Source organism: Poromitra crassiceps (assembly GCF_964638095.1).
Source record: "Poromitra crassiceps genome assembly, chromosome: 14".
In the NCBI taxonomy this organism is placed as follows: domain Eukaryota; kingdom Metazoa; phylum Chordata; class Actinopteri; order Beryciformes; family Melamphaidae; genus Poromitra; species Poromitra crassiceps.
In genome coordinates, this window is record NC_139633.1 from 757,870 (window position 1) to 777,838 (window position 19,969).

Genomic DNA, 19,969 nt, shown 5'->3' on the forward strand with positions numbered 1-19,969 from the left:
CACTATGGCTCCCATTTGCAGATTTATTTACCCGTTGAACCCTCCACAATCAGTGGTCTCTTCTCTGATGTTTGTCATTTAATTTGGATTCGCCTGGATTCAGACTCTAGAATCAGCCACTGCACCTGCTGTCCTATCTAAATAAAGGTTAAAATGCCCCCCCTGCCCCCCTAAAAAAAAAAAAAAAAGTGATACAGATTTGCATACACATCAGCCAGGCTAATGTTAACAATAAGGCCACTCACACACAACTAGACAGCAAATACAGTATGCTCTGCAACAACCCCAGGCACATGCACAGATAGACCCCAGGAGGTGCTCAAGCACCTGCCCATTTGTCATCGCCCATCACAGGTGTCTAATACTTCCTTGGCATGGTAGAGCTTCTCTTTATTATTGAGCTTTGATTAGCCTTGATTATTACTTGCCAGCTCTTTTTTAGTGACCTGCCCACGTACCTCTGCTATGGCAGGTTAGAGGTATGCAGATATGCAGGTGTCCCTGTACAGATCCAGATGTCATCGAGATGTTATGACTGGCTTACTGGATTGTGAAGAACGACATTGCTATGAAGCAGGGGATTTCTGTGATGAGACAACCAGACAGGAGCCTCTCTGCATAGCTCTGGCAAGTTAGATGTGCCTTTGTTGGTAGCTGCAGAAATTGGCTGTAGATAGAGGCAGGTTTTCATGATTAGTTCCTCCTCCCTGGTAATCACTCATCAATCAATCATCTGCTGCAGTGTTGGAATGCAAGGCTGCAGACTCACGGCCCTCAATGGCATGACACATTGTTGTCTAGCCTGGTAAACCAGCCGGTCACATGAACTCATCACATTTCATTTTGTTCTTCGTTCCCGTCTGGCCTGAAGCCTTCACAACAGTCTTTGCAGTGGGCGGAATTTGTGCGGGTGTACTTGCCTTGACAGACAACTCCTTCAGCCAATCAGCGTTGGATCCAGTCAAACCCAAATCCACTCAGGAGCAACGGCAAAAACACATTTTCCGCCCAGATAGACTCTATTTCTGAAATAACTGCATTTTATGGCTGTTTAAACTAGACGAACATCGACATTACTCCTCGAGGCGGACAGGCAAGGAGTCGGCCATTACTATTTTTGCTATAGCGATGTTCTGATTGGCCGGTTACGATGTCAGCGAGTCGCTGCGATTGGCTCGTCTTTGCAGTTTCTGCAGACAGCTCTCCCAGAGTTGAGGCCAGACGGTCCCGCAGAACCAAATAAAATGTGGGTTCACGTGACCGGCTGGTTTACCAGGTTATTTGTTGCTCACATCCCTGCCATAACAGACCTTGATAACATTGCATTGTTCCAGAAATATTGTGCAAACCAACAGAGGCTCCTCTGACCTGCCATCAGGACAGAACAGGGCACAATTTATTCTTGTTGCTGTTTTCAATACTTTAATACACATAATCAGTGAGTCAGTCAGATGGAGGATGATGGCAGACATGCTTCAGTCAGCTTTACAGCATTTGATTCACACTCCTGTTGACTCTTTTAATGAATGAATCTATTGAAATAATAATAAAAATAATAATACATTTTATTTGGAGGCGCCTTTCAGAACACCCAAGGTCGCCTCACAGTGCATATAAAAACAGTTTCACATAATAAGAACATATACATATTAAAAACAGGGCAAATTACAGCAGGAATAGAACATAGCTAAGAAGGAAGGAAAATGCAGATTGGTTGGGGAAAAGTGACATTAATTACAGAGAGTAGGCCAGTTTGAACAGGTGGGTTTTGAGGTGGGATTTGAATGTTATGATGGTGTCGGACTGTCGGATGTGTGGGGGTAGGGAATTCCAAAGCTTGGGGGCAGATGAATGCAGGTAATCCCTTATTCATTTCCCTTATTAAATCTATACCACTCATAAAGGAGGAGATGTAGCCTAGATAATAGAGAAGGCACGGCGGCCATCTTGTCATTTGTGAGGAAAAAAAAGATGATATGACCAGCACTGAATTCGCTTTTTTTTCTGCAGTTTGAAAAAGTAGAGGTAAAGTGGGCGGAGTTATCTCAGGACATCAACAATCTCCAACCAATCATAATTAGGAGAAAGCTGGCATCATGGGGATGCAGCATGGACATAAACACTGAGGGTGCACCATGACTGACCATACTGTTCATATACAGGAATCTGATGTTCATATAGTTCAAATGTGATGTGGCCACGCCCCCACAGGCCTGAGAAATGATTTGAGCAGCCAGATTAGCTGTATTTGAGCTCTGTTTTGTGAATGTTTTTTTTTTACTCATATTTGCGTGGGTAATTAATGTGATGGTCAGCTGTGACATCCTATTAAAAATAGATATTTGAGACTGGGTTGCTAGAGTCTTCAAACTGTGTGTCTGTACAGTGTATTTTAATTTCAAGAGGAACTAAACCCCACCTAAATTTGTGGTGAAGCCTGACACCTAATGGTGAAAAGCAGGGTACTGCTGGTCAGTTTAGTTACTTTTGAAGCACAGACTATGTAGTTATTTGTATGTTTTGCTTGGCTTTGCAGAAGTGAAGGCAGCTGTGGATTTGATCCCAAAGCCGAAGGAGCCACTGCTCCTCCCCAGAGGCGATGGTGACGGCTGTGTGCGCTGCGCTGTGGTGGGCAACGCTGGGATCCTCAACGGCTCTGGCATGGGGAAGGAGATAAACGCACACGATTATGTGTTTCGGTAAGATGGGCACAGAATACTATATAAATGCTCTAAAGTCAGATAAATACTACTACTATACTGTAGCAGTAAAGCAACAGATACTTGTTTTTAAGTGGTGCAGCCGCTTCTATAAGTGACTTTGTGTGTTTGTGTCCCACACTCACATTAACTACTTTATGCAATAATAACAAGTGTATGAAAGAGGGTCTATTTTGATTTTGAATGTGTGTGTATGAAAGGAATGTATGTGCAGTATAGAGGCATATCAGTCTTATGACATCACTGATGCCTCCTATGACATCATCAGTGGGACAAAAATGGAAACAAACATTGCTCACTTGCTTTAAAGGAACACTCCACCCATTTTCAACCAGCTTTGTATCATTAGAACATCAGTAGTATATCAGACAACTGTAAACGGTTTTGAAGTCTGTCATTTAATTTGACAGTTATTATGAGTGTTAAAGTGTGGACCAGTGACATCACTGGTCCACACTAGGGCTGTCACTTTTCATTCGAAATTCGAATGCAACTTCGAATGTGGGGGAGGAGTTCGTGTTCGATATGTAAATTGACTGTTCGATTTTTTTTTTTTTTTTAATGAACCAAAATTAACCAACTGCTGCTTGCTGGTAATGTTAATCCCATGTCAGAAAAAGTCTCCAGATTTGTCGCGTTAGTCTCTTCTGAGAAAGATTGTCTCCAGGGTCTGAAAAGTTGTCTCGAGTTGGATGCAGCCAAGTTTGTGAGGCAGTGTTGTGACTGTAAGCGTCCAAGCTAACACGTCGGGCTGATGCCCGGTGGCCTGGACTGATTTTTTTTTTTTTTTTTTTTTTTTTTTTTTTTTTTAATTAACCAAAATTAACCAAAAAACGAATTTCGGGCAATTAAAGTTCGTTCAAACTTTATTTTGGGAAAAAGTGACAGCCCTAGTCCACACTAACTCAAATTAATAACTCATTAACTCAAATCAACTCTCAATAACTGTCAAACTATTCATCATTCATCTAGTTTGACAGTTATTGAGAGTTGATTGAGTGTTCAAGCTCATAACTCATAAAAGTGGTCCTCATGTGTGAAGATTATCGTACTGAACACTGGTTCGCATTTGATTAAGCTTGCGTTAGACCTTATTAGAAGCATCGCGCCAAAAACCCATTCAAAAATATCCCATAGGCGAAAACAGAGAATAACCCGGAAGTGTTAGCATCGATGTTTTCCCGACTCATTCCTGGGGCTCTCTATAGAGGAAGAACCAGGGGGAGAGCACACACCCCTGGGGGGTGCCAGTGCTGATTATTCGGATGCTGGGTGTCATTTTCCCCAGCCTCACCTGCTGCGTCCTGTCCGTCAAGAAGTTTATGATCCATTTACAGGTGGAGGCGGGCACACCGAGCTGGGTGAGTCTGGAGCAGAGGATTTCTGGGGTGAAATTGAATTTGTGGACGAATTGAAGTCCACAAACACGATCCTATAGCATACTGTATGTCCCCGGGGAGACGATGTGTTGCAGTATGTGATGCAGATGCTGCTCTGCGAGTGTTTTAGGCCAAGGAAAATGCCTGTGCACGTGGTGTTGACATCTCAAAGTCTCTCTCTCTCTCTCTCCCCAATCGCTCATGGCAGATGAACGCCCACCAAGAGCCAGGTCTGCTCAAGGTTTCTTCCCCATTTGTCTCAACTGTTGGGTCTAAATAAAGAGCCTGGTCTTCTACTTGCTGTATTTGTAAAGCGCCTTGAGATGTTATGATTTGGCACTATATAAATATAAAATTGATTGATTTTGATGCTCTGACTCTCTCCTGCAGGATGAACGGTGCGGCCATAAAGGGCTATGAGGAGGATGTAGGGAACAAAACATCTGTATACGTTCACACATCCTACTCCATCAAGGCGTCGCTGTACATTTTCAAACGCTTCGGATACAGACACATCCCAGACGATGAGGTACTGACATTTTTCACACACACACACACACAAACACACACACACACAAACGCACACACAGACAGACACACGCGCGCGTGTAACAGCTGACACACAGACACACACGCGCGCATGTAACAGCTGCAGAATGGTTGCACAATAAAACCAGGGACACCAGGCTTCAGGATCTGCAGTTTATCTATAAAAGATCAGCAGGGGGCACAATCAATACAGCACAGTGACAGGCTTTCTCTCCGTCCCCAGGACATTAGTTCTCCAACTTCTCTTTTTTTACAAACATAAAATAAACATAAAATAACTGTAATAATTTCAGTGTATACCCTTACTGCAGGGGTGCCCACACTTTTTCAGCTTGGGAGCTACTTTTAAAATGACCAAGTCAAAGTGATCTACCAAACATATTTATTTATATATATATACACTGAGTATACAGTGGAAAACAGTGGAACAGTGGAAAAACAGTGGAAACAGTGGAAAAACAGTGGAAAAACAGTGGAAAAACAGTTAAAAAAAAAAAAAAAAAAAAAAAAAAAAAAAAATCTTCCTCAATGCCATGCGATCGACCACACTACCTTCGCGATCGACCGGTCGATCGCGATCGATGTATTGGGCACCCCTGCCTTACTGTATGTGGTTACAGAATACATATTTATAGTCAGTAGCTACAATACAAACTAAACAAAAATACTCAATGAGTACATTAATTCTTGTTGAAACAAAATAAAGAATTCGTTTTTAGTCACTGTATCACCCTTTAGTTCAAACATGTAAACATACAAAAATAAATAAATAAAACAAAGTGCATATTTAATGACACTATCTTCAACTTATTAAGCTAAACAAATGCAGTCCTTCATAAAAGTACAGATAAAAGTATTAAACAGCAATAACATTAAACCATACCTATAAAAGATCAGCAGGGGGCACAATCAATACAGCACAGTGACAGGCTTTCTCTCCGTCCCCTGCAACAGGCCACGCACAATTGAGTGAAAATCAAAGACAATTTCAACAGAAATAAACGTACTTTTCCCACCCAAGCAAATGACAAAACAAATAAAAGCATGTTAGCAATCTTCTATCACAACATATCATACCGTTCCACCCGTGGTATGTGACATTTTAACATGCTAAGCTAAACAAGGAAATGAGAGCGGCAACACGCGTCTTATAGGTTCTCCAACTTCTGACGGGAGAAGGCGACAACGTCACTTGTGTTGCGTTCTGGTGTCACGCTAATTACGCCCCCCCTGCTACAAGAGGTAAAACGGAACTATATATCAATCAATCAGTTAAAAACACATACAACAATAAGACCACACAATACATACAAGGAACACACATTACAAGAGGCTGGCATACCAGTGTTTCCATAAGGCTGACTGGTATCGTGTGTCACTGGACTTGGGGTCCACCAGTAGCATCACCACAGAGTTCTTGGAAACATTCAAGCGACATATAAATTTGTACATAATGTTTCTTAATAGGGCCTGAAAAGTGCTTACCCGAGATCTACAGAACAAATCACTAGCACTGCACCACCTAGGTACCCTAAGCAATATTCTCATGCAGTCATTGTAGGCAACCTGCAGTTTATACATGGTTGCCTTCTTGAACCTCACCCACAAGGGGGCAGTGTAGAGGGGAGTGCAATATGTCCTAAAGAGATTAATCTTTACATCATTGGAGCAACAAAGGAATTTCTTTCTCAACATGTTGGCTTGGGCATATAATGTGCGACGCTGCCTTAGCATGTCATCATCATCATTCATTTGCTCTGTAATGTAATATATATTGTAACGTATCCGTTATCTCAGGAGGCAGAGGCTTCTTGATGGTACAAGGGTCTTTATTCACAGTTAGTTATATTACAACTCTCAGCGGTTGTCACGCTCAAAGCTAGCAGCTTTCCCTCCAAGTAGTGTGTGTAGACTGACGCGCATGCTCAGTTCACTCCGGAAGTATCCCCACAGCATAGTGTTCCCCAATACAACACTCCCACACAACAGTTCCTATCTGCAGTCGAGACACTACCAATGCTCACCCCTGTATGTGTACTGCTGATTCGCTACATACTCCCCGCCCAACAATAAGGTCAACGCCCACGTTGATAACACATCACACACCCCCTTGTACCAAAACATCTTTTTTTTCTTTAACAGCTTCTTTGTTTTTTTTCAATCACAGCATGTTGCACTCTCAGACTTCCCCACATCATCTCCCCCACAATATCTCATGTCATGCACCTTTTTTTCTTTCTGTTACAACAATACAACATCTCCAACCACCATCTCCTCTCTTTTTTTTTTTTTTTTTTTTTTTTTTTTAGTACAACTCAAAGTTGTGGAATCGTCCTGGAGCCCTTGGCTCTCTCCGTGGCCGTGTTAGTCTCTGTGAATCTGTCTGCGGGGCTGATCCCACCTGCAGTGTCTCTGGGCTTTCACGCCCCTGGGTGGGGCCCGCCCGGTCATAGCCGGACGCCCCTCTCTGTGGGAACAGAGTCCTTTTTTCAGACGGTCTAGGTGAAACCGCCGGGCGGCCGAGATCTGGGGGAAAGGTGCACCCCCCCGGTATGGGGCCAACCTGTCTCTGTGGAGTACTTTCCTGCCACCAAGTGGCATCTGCACTCGGTACACCACTTCCCCCATTCTCTCCATGACCCTGCATGGGCCTGTCCAGTGACAGTCCAGTTTAGGGCTACGCCCTTTTTTTCTCTGGGGTGTGTACACCGAGACCAACTCCCCCCCCTGGAAATGGTTTCCTTTTGCCCTCACATCATAGTTCCTTTTTTGTTTCATGCCTGCTTTCTCTAGCTGGTCCCGAGCGAAGTGGTGAGCGGACTCTAAGCGATCTTGTAGCCTCCTGGCGTACTCTCGCCCTGGGGGAGCGTCCAGTGCATCTGGCGGCTTGCCGAACGCTATTTCTGCTGGTGTCCGCAGTTCTCGACCTAACATGAGCAGAGCTGGGGTGCAGGAGGTGGACTCGTGTGTGGCGGATCTGTAGGCCATGAGGATGAGCGGCAGGTGCGTGTCCCAGTCCCTCTGGTGTTCCTCCGTGAGGATGGCCAACTGCTTTTTCAGCGTTCTATTGAATCTTTCTACAAGGCCATCGCTCTGGGGGTGCAATGCTGTGGTCCGTGTCTTTTTAATGTTCAGTTTCTCGCACATGGTGGCGAACACTCGTGACTCAAAGTTTCTCCCTTGGTCACTGTGTAGGGTCTCTGGTGCTCCGAACCTACTGAACATGCCGGTTACTAGTGCGTCGACCACCGTCCCCGCCTCCTGGTCGGGTAGTGCGTACGCCTCTGGCCATTTTGTGAAATAGTCCATGGCGACCAGGACGTACTTGTTCCCACTGTCTGAGCAGGGAAAAGGTCCCATCACGTCTACCCCTACCCTCTCCATGGGGGCTCCTGCTGCTAGCTGTTGAAGCGGGGCGCGAGACTGATCTAACGGGCCTTTGTACGCTGCGCAGAGGTCGCAGCGTCGACAGAAGTCCTGTACGTCTCTCCCCATCCTCCCCCAATAAAAACCTTGTCTGATACGGCGGAGCGTTTTGTTTACCCCAAAGTGCCCAGCCCCTACAGTTCCATGGCAGCTCCTGCACACCTCCTCCCTCAACGTTGTCGGCACTACTTTCCGCCACTTATGCTCTCCTGTCGCTGGCTCCTTCCAGGACTTCATCAGCACTCCGTTACTCAAACTCAGGGTGTCGAACCCCGCCCACAGCCCTTTGGTTGTGTCGGTGGCCCCCGTCACAACCAAAGCCTCTGGCCCTCTTCTACCCATTGCAGTACTGGTGACAGCTCTCTGTCGTTTTCTTGGTGGCCCCTCCAATCCGCTGCCTCTGCTACCCGCAGCGTCCTGCACACTGGCCCATCCCCTGTGTGGTTAGGGCAGATCCTAGCTTCCTCTTGGAGCTCTCTCTCTCTTCCTTCTCTCTTTTCGCAGTATGTACACCCTCTCTCTGCACAGGGTCGTCGTGACAGGGCGTCTGCGTTGACGTGGCGCGCCCCTGCCCTGTGTTCTATCGTGAAGTTGTAGTCTGCCATTTTCTCTAACCAGCGGCACACTTGTCCCTCCGGCTCTCTGAAGGACCATAGCCACTGCAGCGCCGAGTGGTCGGTCCGTATGGTGAACCGTGGCTGTCCCAGGAGGTAATATCTAAAGTGTCTTAGTGCTTCTACTACGGCGAGGAGCTCCCGGCGGGTGACGCAGTAGTTACGTTCTGCTTTATCGAAAGTCTTGCTATAGTACGCCACCACCCGCTCCCCGTCTGGCCCCGCCTGGGACAGCACGGCCCCCATACCCCCATTGCTGGCATCAGTGTCTAGTAGGAATGGCAGGGCGGGGTCTGGTGCTCTAAGCACTGGAGACTCGGTCAGTGCTTTCTTGAGGGCTTTGAATGCTAGGTGGCATTCTGTCGTCCAGTGGAAGTCTGCGTTCTTCTCTTTTAACCTGAACAGCGGTTCCGCTATTTTAGAAAACCCGTTCACGAATTTCCTGTAGTATGCGGCTAGCCCTACGAAGCTCTCGAGTTCGCCTTTGTTTCTGGGGGTGGGCCACTCCATGACCGCCTGAGTCTTCTCTTCTAGGGTGCGAATGCCCCCCGCGCCGATGCCATGCCCTAAGAACTCCACCCTCCTCTTCAGGAAGTGGCACTTGTCTGGGTGTAACTTTAGACCCGCCTCTGCGATCTTCTGCAGGACTTTTCGTAACGCCCCCACTGCTGCCTGGAACGTGCCCCCGTGTGTCAAGATGTCATCTAAATACACAACGCATTCGGATCGGGGAATGTCTCCCAGCAACTTCTCCATTAACCTCTCGAACGTTGCTGGTGCGTTGCACAGCCCGAAGCTGAGTACTCGAAACTGCCACAGCCCCTTCTCTGTGCGGAAGGCGGTCTTTTGCTTGGCATCGTCGCGGAGGGGCACCTGCCAGTACCCGCTACGGAGGTCTAGGGATGAGAACCAGGAGGACTCTCCCGCGGCGTCTAACAGTTCCTCTATGATGGGCATCGGGTATGCGTCTTTTTTTGTTACTTTGTTCAGCCCCCTATAGTCTACACAAAATCGCATTTTGGTGCTATTTTTCTTTTTCACCAGCACTACCCCCGACGCCCACGGGCTGTCTGATGGCTCAATGATCCCCGCCCGCAGCATGTTCTCTACAGCTTCGTTCGCTATCTCTCTCCTCGCCGCTGGGATCCGACGGGGATATGACCTGACGGGTCGCGCCCCCTCCGTGTCTATTTCGTGTTCCACCAGGTGGGTACAGCCTAGCTCATCATCTGACATGGCGAAAATGTCTTTGTATTCTTCTAGTACCCTCCACAGTTCATCGCTCTGCTGGGTCTCTAACCCTTCGCTCTGGCGTTTGTGCAATCCCCTGGGCATCTCTAACCTCTCTCTCTCCCCCTCTGCCTGTTGCGCTGGCTGAGGGCAAGTGTTTGGAGGTGGGCTAGGGGTGGGGCTTTGTGGAGGGGCTTGGTCTGCTGGGTGGGGCTCATGCACTACGGTGACGCGATATACAGTGATATTATTTACATTAGCTCTCTCCTCTGGAACGGTGGGAGGGTGGCCCATCTGGACTACTGGCCCCCCTGCAAATGTCAATGTGCTTTTTCCTAGGTCTACTGTGCATTTGTTTAGCGTCAAGTAGTCTTCCCCTAGGATGCAGGGTCCCGTCATTTCTACCACCCACACCGGAAAGTCCACTGTCTGTTCCCCCACTGTTATCGTTACGTGTCCCCTCCCCCTCATTGGCATCAACTCACCGCATACTGTTCTTAGTAGTTGTGCTGCTGGCTGCTCCAGGCGCATCCCCTCGGGCATCATGTTGACGTTCACCAGCGTTGCTGTACACCCCGTGTCCACCAGGGCGGCGCAGTATCTCCCCTGTATGTAGACTGGAACATGGCAGCCGTTCATCGCGCGCGGCCCGCTCTGCATGCTGACAGCTCCGGCGATGTCGTCTACTTCGGGGCCCGGCGGAGCCCCACCTCTCCGTTGCTGTCGGTGGGCCCCCTCCTGCGATGGTGTGGCTACGGGGACTGTGGCATCGTAGACCCGTCTCGCCCCATCTGGACGGGCCCTGTGCCGTTTCCCTGGTTCCACGCTCTCCGGCGGCAGTCTGCTTCCCGATGTCCGGGGCGTCCGCATCCCCAGCAGATCATGTTCCCTCTGGCCCAGCTGTTGTTCCGCTGAGTGGGCTGTCGAGCGGGGTTGGGCTGCAGGGTCGCTCTGCGGAGCAGTTGTTCTGTCAGCTGTTGTACTGACTCGGACAGTTCTTTCACCCTGTCGCCCTGCTCTCTCACCGTGTTGCTTTGCTCTGCCCAGGCCGTCTTCCACGCTGGTTCTTCTTGTAACTGGCTCTCCGCGGCCATTCTGACCACTGGGGCGGCCTCCATTATGCTGCTGCTCTTGTCCCAGCCTTCTACTGTCTCTATCTCCAGTGCCAGCCCCAGCGCTGCTCCCAATGTTTTCGGGTGTCCCAGCGTTACCTTCTGGCTTAGGCTCCGTGGCTCGATGGCCTGGACAAAGTAGCTTAGGGCTAGTCCATCCAGCGTCTCCGTCGGTAGCTGGCTGTATGCGCGCCGGCTGAGAGTCTCAATGTCCATTGCCAGTGCACGTAGTGACTCACCCTGTCGTCTGCGTCTGTTACACAGTTCTGCGGCTACGATGGCCTGCTCCTCGCATCGGCCGAAACGTCTCTGCAGGACCCCCATCACCACATCCCAGTCCTTTGTATCAGCTATTGCCGACACGCACGCTGTAGCTTCGCCCTCGAGGGCCATGACGAGGTAGCTGGCTCTCTCCTTTCTCGTCCAGCCATTCCAATCTGCAGCCTCTGTAAACTGCTTGCAGTATGCCTCCCATTCGACTTTACCGTTGAATTTTGGCGGGGTGATTTCCTTTCTTCCCCGCCGCTCGCCGTCTTTTGCCGCCTCGACCCGTGTCCCGTCTTTGTCCTCGGGCCGTAGGCTGGCTCCGCTGGTCTGTGGCACAGTCTCCATGGCTACAGCGGCAGTGTCAACCCGCTCGATCTTCACTCTCACCGGTCCCGGTTCTTCCGCTCCTTCTCCCGCCTCGCTAGCTTGCCTGCTAGCTCCCTTGGGCTGCGGGCTAGCTTCCGTGGCTACGGTGCTAGCTCTGTCTGGCTCGGATTTTATTTTCACCAACCCCAGGCTTTCTGTTGTTTTTCTTTCTTGGACCCCTGTGGTAGCAGCTGCGTCTACCCAGACATCATCCTCCTCGGCCGGCTGGTAGTCTGCCCCGGCTCTCGCCTCTCCCGCCTCTCGATTGAGCCGCTTGCGCTCTTTCTTCAGGAACTTGTTAACCATTTCGCTAATCTGGAGGCAATATTCACCGTTTAAACTTCTGACGCCAGTGTAACGTATCCGTTATCTCAGGAGGCAGAGGCTTCTTGATGGTACAAGGGTCTTTATTCACAGTTAGTTATATTACAACTCTCAGCGGTTGTCACGCTCAAAGCTAGCAGCTTTCCCTCCAAGTAGTGTGTGTAGACTGACGCGCATGCTCAGTTCACTCCGGAAGTATCCCCACAGCATAGTGTTCCCCAATACAACACTCCCACACAACAGTTCCTATCTGCAGTCGAGACACTACCAATGCTCACCCCTGTATGTGTACTGCTGATTCGCTACAATATGCTCACATTGTGACATGGACAGAAAAACGATCTTGTAACAGAAAATAACTTACACACGTTTTGAGAATGTTCACAAAATAAAAAATAACATGGACAACATTGACTCAGCTACACTCGCACACATACACACACACACACACACACACACACACACAGACGCACACACACACACACACACACACACACACACACACACACACACACACACACACACACACACACACGCACACACTGCCAAGAGAGATGGGAAGTAACACACACACACACACACATACACACACTGCCAAGAGAGATGGGAAGTAACAAAGCATTTGTACTTAACACGTTCACTGCCGTGGACGAGTTAGCTCGTCAAAAAAAAACAACGGTTGACTGCCGTGGACGAGTTAACTCGTCAAAAAAAAAAAAAAAAATTGACGGTGGGACGTAGATCTAACCTTTTTACATCTCCTATAAAAATATGGGAGCCACCGAACGTGTACAACCCATTCCACCGACCCACTAAGTGGCGACAGTGCTCTCCAGAGTATTGAAAGCCGAGCCAAAACTGCAGGGAAAAGCGCGAGGAAGCCATTCTCATACTGTAGGCGAAAACGCTTTCGCGCTGGTGCACAACGGTGGCGCACAACGGTGGGGGGTTCCAAAAATAGACTGGGTACAATACACTTTGAAACACGCAGCATAAAGCCCAGAATCGCACAAAGCTTCATCAAAGCTCTCAACCGAAACCCCAAGAAACGAGCGAGCCCCATCCAGACTCGCCCGCGGCCCGACGAGCAGCAGCAGCAGCAGCAGACAGGCAGCAGAAACTCGCTTGTGACACACCCGCTGCAGCCACGGAGGGAGGAGGAGAACACACACGGAGGGAGGAGTTTGAAGGAGAGGGGGGTTTCCTGCTGTTATGGAGGAAATTACTGTTCAAAACTATTGTTTAGATGTCTGACGTCTTACTGATGCCAAAAATAAATGGTTAAAGTGACTGTTCTATCGAATTTCACAAAAAGGCATTTATCTCAGCTTAAATTTTCAGACGCTGAAACCATGCTGTATTCAACTGCTAATGCCTACATAACTACTAACTCTACAAACTAACTCTTTTAGACAGAGAAAGCACACATTCTATTAGTTCTTTTGAGATATTTTGTGTTCACAAAATCCTAACAGAAAATAATCCTCGGCTCTTGAAAGATGAGCCAGAATCCTAAAAAAAAAAACTTGGCAGAAGCTACCTACAGTAAAAAAAAAACTGTTGGCAGTGAATGTGTTAAGTACTGTAGTTCCTCCCTGGATAGCTGCTGGGTGTCTTTGCAAATTAGCTTGAGCGTGCTCAGCCCGTCTGCAGCCCGTCTGATATTCAACCAACCCAAATTCTCTCACGTCACTCCACTGGCTTCCCATCTTGGCCCGCATCAAATTCAAGACACTGGTACTGGCCTACAGGGCAGTACACCAGTCAGCTCCCCGGTACCTGCAATCCATGGTCAGGTTCCAAACCTCTCACCGCTCCCTTCGCTCCTCCACCAGTGCAGGTCGCCTCGCCCCTCCTTCGCTACGGGGGCTCAAAAGTCGCTCATCCCGATCTCGACTCTTCTCGTCCCATGGCACCTCAATGGTGGAACGAGCTTCCACCTTCGGTCAGGACTGCTGAATCACTGCCGATCTTTCGGAAAAGACTAAAGACACACCTTTTCAGGCTCCATCTGGGCCCTTCTTGATCTAACTTCGTCTCTCTCTTTCCTTAAAAAAAAAAAAAAAAAAAAAAAAAAAACCTAACCAACCTTGTACCACTAACCTAAACTTGTACCACTGTTCCTTCAGAAGTTGTAGTTGTCATAGACTGTGCTCCATAGTTGATTGTTCTATTGCTGACAAAAAATGTGTTATTGTAAGTCGCTTTGGATAAAAGCGTCTGCCAAATGACGTAATGTAATGTAATGTAATGTAGCATGCCCTTGCTCTCCATAGTTCCTCGTTTAATCCTGACTAGGTTGGGTAAGAGTGAGTGAGCGTGCTCCGCTAACACTACACCCCGAGCTAAGGTGATGTGTGGTCAGTGGCAACGCTGCTTGACACAAAGCAGTAGTCTGTTGTGGGCTAAGCTTTTTTTTGTATTTTCCAGCCTTCCGAGCAGCGCCGCTGCTGTTTTTGCCCGCAGAAAAATCTGCAGTACACAGGCTGCACTTATGCTGTGTCGGTCGGAGCAGCCAGCCGCTTGACACAGGGCAATGCCATTGTATCAACTATAAATAAATACAGAAAAGTATTTATGTCAGTGAGCTCCATGCCCCCTTTGGTGCATAGGATTCCTGCCGCTTATTGCAGGTGGATGCTGGTGTGGTACTGCACCCAAACCCTGCATTCTGTCCTACCACATGGTTCCAGTCCCATGCCAGTCAGTCTATGGAACTGCAGCTTTTCCACCCTCCACAGGACGGTGAAGCAGACAGGTGCGCTCAGGGCAGTGGACATGGCCTGATACACTGAGCCTCTGGGGCCACGACCCTTATGAGAGTGGACCATTGGCCCAGAGTGATGTCTGTCTTCAAAGCTAGCCTTGTAACCTGGACAGAGAGACGGCTCCACCCATTTACAGCCAGCCTTAGCATCTGGCGTGGCTCAGTGACATCTTGTGGCGAGGCCATAGGTGTGTTCATACTGCATTCCATATCTGCTTCATTATTCAGCACAGAGGTGACTCTGGTGGTGGTGATGTTATTCAAACTCAACTACCATGAAGGCTCCCGCAGGAGCAGCTGGGTCTGCTTGGTTTCCTTGTCTTACAGAGGTCATATCAATAGGGGAGATAGCAAAACCACGAAAGAGAACGGTTGGTTACGCTGTAACCCAGGTTCTTTGAGTGGAGAGATTATCTCTCCAGCTAAGAGCCACACCAAAACTGGTCAAATCAAGGTTAACCAAAGGGGCCGGCGCCTGGATTGGGGCTTATATAGTCTCAACACCAGACCCATGAGAGTTCTTACACTGATACACTACGTTACTCCATGCTGCAGATCTCTCTCTGGGTCTGGGACACTCCTCTCACCAAACTGGTCACGGAATCTTGGCCAGTGATTGGCGAGTGGTGGATTCACCATTCACCAATCAGTAACGACATTGTGATCAGGGACGCCCACCCACCGGCCCACTCACCCTGAAGTCGATCAGGGAGGCCCACCCACCTTGAAACCGCCCATCTAACTGGCTCCTGCAACATCGAGCATTTCCAACCACTCTCTCTCACTCAAACCCCCTAGACCTGCCCTCAAATACCAGCTGTGGCTGTGAAGTGGAACAGACTCATTTATGTAGTATGCGGAGTGCAGCGATTCAACGTAATATTTGAGTCTGGGGAGAGACTAGGGCTTATATAGCTGGGGCAAATCAGGACGCCACCCTAATCACCCACAGGTTAGGTGAGGTGATTATGTGTCTTAACGAGGTATTCAACATCAGCTGCTGCTAATCAAGGATATGTCAATACAAATTAAATTTGTAGGAGAGATAGCCTCCCCACTCAAGAACCTGGGTTACAGCATAAGCAAATTACTCACACAAATTAAATTATTAATCAAAATGTTGTCTTTATACATCTTAAAACATGTTTGGGGGATCTTTTAAGTTGAATAATCTTTGAATTATATAGGACCAATCAGCGTGAGATCACAATCTCCGCAAATCCCTCAGAAATGTGAAACCCTGCAGCAGTTAACTAGTATGAGTTGTGCCAAACAAACGTTAATATCTCACATCGCTTATATTTTGACATTCTGAGTGAGCGCAGATGTAGCTCAAGAATCTGAGTCTGAGAGTCTCAAGAGTACATTATAATATATGCATGTCGTGTTAAAGTTGTGTGAACTGTCGCAGTTTTTAAAATGTAAACAACACAGCCGGCTAGAGTGAGCCGCTCAAGCTCAGGCTCCACCCAGTGACGCTGTTTGTTTACAAAAATGCTGATTGGCTGATCCCTCGTATTAATAATGTGAGGTTTCGTTAGCTAATACAAATACTTTTGACTTTGATACTTTATTACATGTCCTGTACTCTTTTTTCCCCATGTCTGACTGCTAAACCTGTCTCTCCTCTTCCTCTCACAGGGTATAAAGCATGTGATGATTCCTGAGGGGATGAGGGATTTCCAGTGGCTGAAGGGGCTTCTCAACAATGAGAGAGTCCCCAGTGGAGAATACAAGAACCAACAGTGAACATCTACCTCTACTCTACACACACGTGCACACACGCAAACACACACACACACACACACACACACACACACACACACACGTGATGATTACTGAGTATTGTCTTTACCTTCCAGGGCGAGGGCGTATTACGCTGGCCGATTTAACGAGAGCCGCTTCTATGTTCTGCACCCAGACTTTCTCAGATATGTGCGCAACAGGTCAGACTCCTTTCACCTTTAATCCTATGCAAACCTGCCTCATACATGTGTGTCTATTACGCTGTTTAATGTGTGTGTGTGTGTGTGTGTGTGTGTGTGTGTGTGTGTGTGTGTGTGTGTGTGTGTGTGTGTGTGTGTGTGTGTGTGTGTGTGTGTGTGTGTGTGTGTGTGTGTGTGTGCTCATGCGTTTGTGTTTTCATTGCTGACAGGTTCTTGAAGTCTTCATTCCTCAATGGTAGGGGCTGGGCTATATGCAGACCGAGCAACGGGGCGTTCACTCTCTTCCTGGCTCTACATACCTGTGATGTGGTAAGATAACATTACTCTCTTCCTGGCTCTACATACCTGTGATGTGGTAAGATAACATTACTCTCTTCCTGGCTCTACACACCTGTTTTTCTTTTGCAGTTTGAAGACAGATTTAAAGGAATATCTCATTTTAATTTAGCATTAGGATTAGACTGTTGAGATGTCATTATTCAGTTTTAACCATCAATAATTGTTCCTTTTCTCATTAGAGTAAATACTGTATATTTATTTCGAGATTTGTTGTCAATTATTTGTGCTGTTATGGTTATTATTAGCTCACTAGTTGCAGTCACTCACTTCTACACTAGCTTAGATTGTGTTATTTATGGATGGAATTATAGTGAAAATCGATTATCCCCCCTTTTTGCTGGGGACCCCACTTTGAAAACCACTGGCTTAGGCTACAACTGTTGTGGGAAGCGGGTGCATTTTTGCACATTTTCAATGCAGATTGAGGGAAAATAAGATGCAAAAAACAGCTGTCATCTGGTGCATTTTAGGCCCAGGAGAAACAGAGTTGAAGTGGGAATAATTTCTGGCTGAGCAATGCAATGCATCTCAAAATAAAGTAAACTATTTACAGTTAGTTTGTCAGTCAAAGGTTTGATGAATAAATCAATCAAAACCACTCCACTACTGTACTGCTGACAGTAGCTGTGGTAAAGACAGGGGGAGTGACTATCAGCTACTGTCAACTCAACTACCAACACGCGTTTACTTACAGTACATTCCATTGCATGGAGGGGAAAGTTATGCAAAATTCATCAACTTTGAAGCATAGTTACCCCCCCTTCCCGACATGATGGGTTGACATGCTTGGTCGCAAATTATTCCTTATTTCTTTTACTTTCATATGGTATAAAGATCATCACTCTAGTCTAGCTTTAAAAATGAGCTTGCTGTCATCTGTGGATATACAGGCCAAATTCAGTTGAAAAATGTGGGAGTTTAAGGTTGCCGTTTTTATTAGCAAAATAGCAGGCTATGCATCATGAAACAATATAATACGAAAAAATAGCGCTGCTTGGTGGACCATTTGCACGCCGAATTTACTAGAAGACCCGGATAACTTGAAATTGATTGACTTACTTGCACATTAAATTATTAATTATATCATCTTGTTGGGTTGATGTTAGCTTGCTATTTACCTTGTATGCTAGCTAGCTAACGTTAGCTACGAACTACAGAGTCAGCTTTGTGTTTGTCTGTGGTGCGTTGGAAGTGCTCTGAGCATTGAGATCCAAAGCGCTGCACTATGGGGGGAAAAACACTGTCTATGGACACGGCACTAAGGATGTCAAAAATTAAGCCTCCTAATTTGCCTAATATGGTCACCATGGTGAATGATACAAAAGCCTATGAGCAACATAAAACAATCTGTGCATGTATGGAATGTATTCATATACTGAATGTCAAAGACTAGATCATTATAATTTAGCAAGTCAATTTGGTCCGATCTAATCTTGGTCTCTCTCTCTCTCTCTCTCTCTCTCTCTCTCTCTCTCTCTCTCTCTCTCTCTCTCTCAGGTTGATGCATATGGATTCATGACAGAGGACTGGCAGAAATACTCCAACTACTATGTGGAAAAACATGCTAAAACCAGAGTAATCTTCTACTCCAACCATGACTACATCATGGAAATGAAGACATGGAAAAAGCTGCACAACGCTAAAATCATCAGGCTTTATCAAAGAGGATAATGATAAGATGTCACCTTTTTATCCACTTGGGGAAATTCAGGTGCCACAGCAGCAACTGGCAGAACAGTACCCAGGAAAACAAGTGCAGGCAGTGTTGGCCCAATGGATAGAGAAGCGAGCTTGTGACCGGAAGGTCGTCGGTTCAAACCCCGGGCCCGGCAGGATAAATCTGGGTGGGGAAAGTGAAAAGGCAGCGCTTGCCCCTCCCTCATTACCACCACTGTGGTGCCCTTGAGCAAGGCCCTTAACCCCAACTGCTCCAGTGGAGCTCAGTGGCCAACAGATCAGCCTGTGGTTGTACTGGTCAGCTTCCAGGTGTGAATGTGTGTGTGAATGGGAACAGGGCGCTCCTGAAAAAAAGAGCATTGCTCTCAGTGACACTCCCCGTGTATATATATATGAAAAAAAGTATGGGGTGTTAATCAAAGAAAATAGGTAATATAAAGTAATGTATATACAGTAATATAATACTTGGGTAAAACATGGAGCAAGGTGCACATGTGTTTTAAAGTATTTTAACTTTTAACAGCTGTACTGTAAAGATTGAGCAGCCTATCATCACTTATTAACCACATCTGCTCTTTTAAAGAAGAACGGCATGATGAAGGAGAGAGACTTGTTCAATCTGAAAACGGTGTGCACCGTTTTGCCACAGTTTCCGGGTTGAACATCATGACTCAACACACCACCGTTTCTGTTGAAGTAAACATTTTGCTACATGTTGTTGAAAAACTCAGAACATAATATCCAAATTAAAACATAGTCCAGAACCTTACGTTACATTACCCCTGGATAGATCCAGAAGATCTCTATGTGCCCAGTTGAGAACTGATACCTCCCTGGCCTGGCAATTGAGGTGGGCAGGTTCAATTCTATTGCTGAGGAGGAGAGTCTTTGTACTGTATGTGAACTGGGTGTTGTGGAAGATTAATTTAAATTTTTGTTTCATTGTTCGTTATAGGAGGAACCAAGACTGCCTTTATTTCAGTTAATGCAAAATAGGAAACCTGAATTATTCTGGTCAGGAGATGACAGTAACTTGTAATGGCTATTCAGAGAGGAAGTCTTCAGTTTGGTCAGTTTTACTGGGAGAGCCTGGAAACTGCATGGAGAAGTTGTTGATTTGATTATATGATAGTTTTGTACATGTATGGATGAACTTTTTCTAACTTGCTTGTGTCTGTGTCTTGTAAGCCCAGCAGGGGTGTCAGACTCATATTAGGTAGAGGGCCGGATTTGTTCAACTGAGACCTCATGGG

At 47.0% G+C, this 19,969-nt stretch overlaps 1 protein-coding gene across 1 annotated transcript in view; it reads left to right on the plus strand.

Annotated features, from left to right (window-relative positions):
- Positions 1-19,969, plus strand: part of LOC310789572 (alpha-N-acetylgalactosaminide alpha-2,6-sialyltransferase 1-like) — a 29,957-nt gene extending 9,988 nt beyond the window's left edge. Inside the window, exons 4-9 of the mRNA XM_083651215.1 lie at positions 2,537-2,699; positions 4,490-4,628; positions 16,396-16,499; positions 16,617-16,700; positions 16,910-17,009; positions 18,537-19,969. Coding sequence (XP_083507341.1) covers positions 2,537-2,699; positions 4,490-4,628; positions 16,396-16,499; positions 16,617-16,700; positions 16,910-17,009; positions 18,537-18,710 — 764 coding nt within the window. The 3' untranslated portion in view covers positions 18,711-19,969. The remainder of the gene's footprint in view (positions 1-2,536; positions 2,700-4,489; positions 4,629-16,395; positions 16,500-16,616; positions 16,701-16,909; positions 17,010-18,536) is intronic.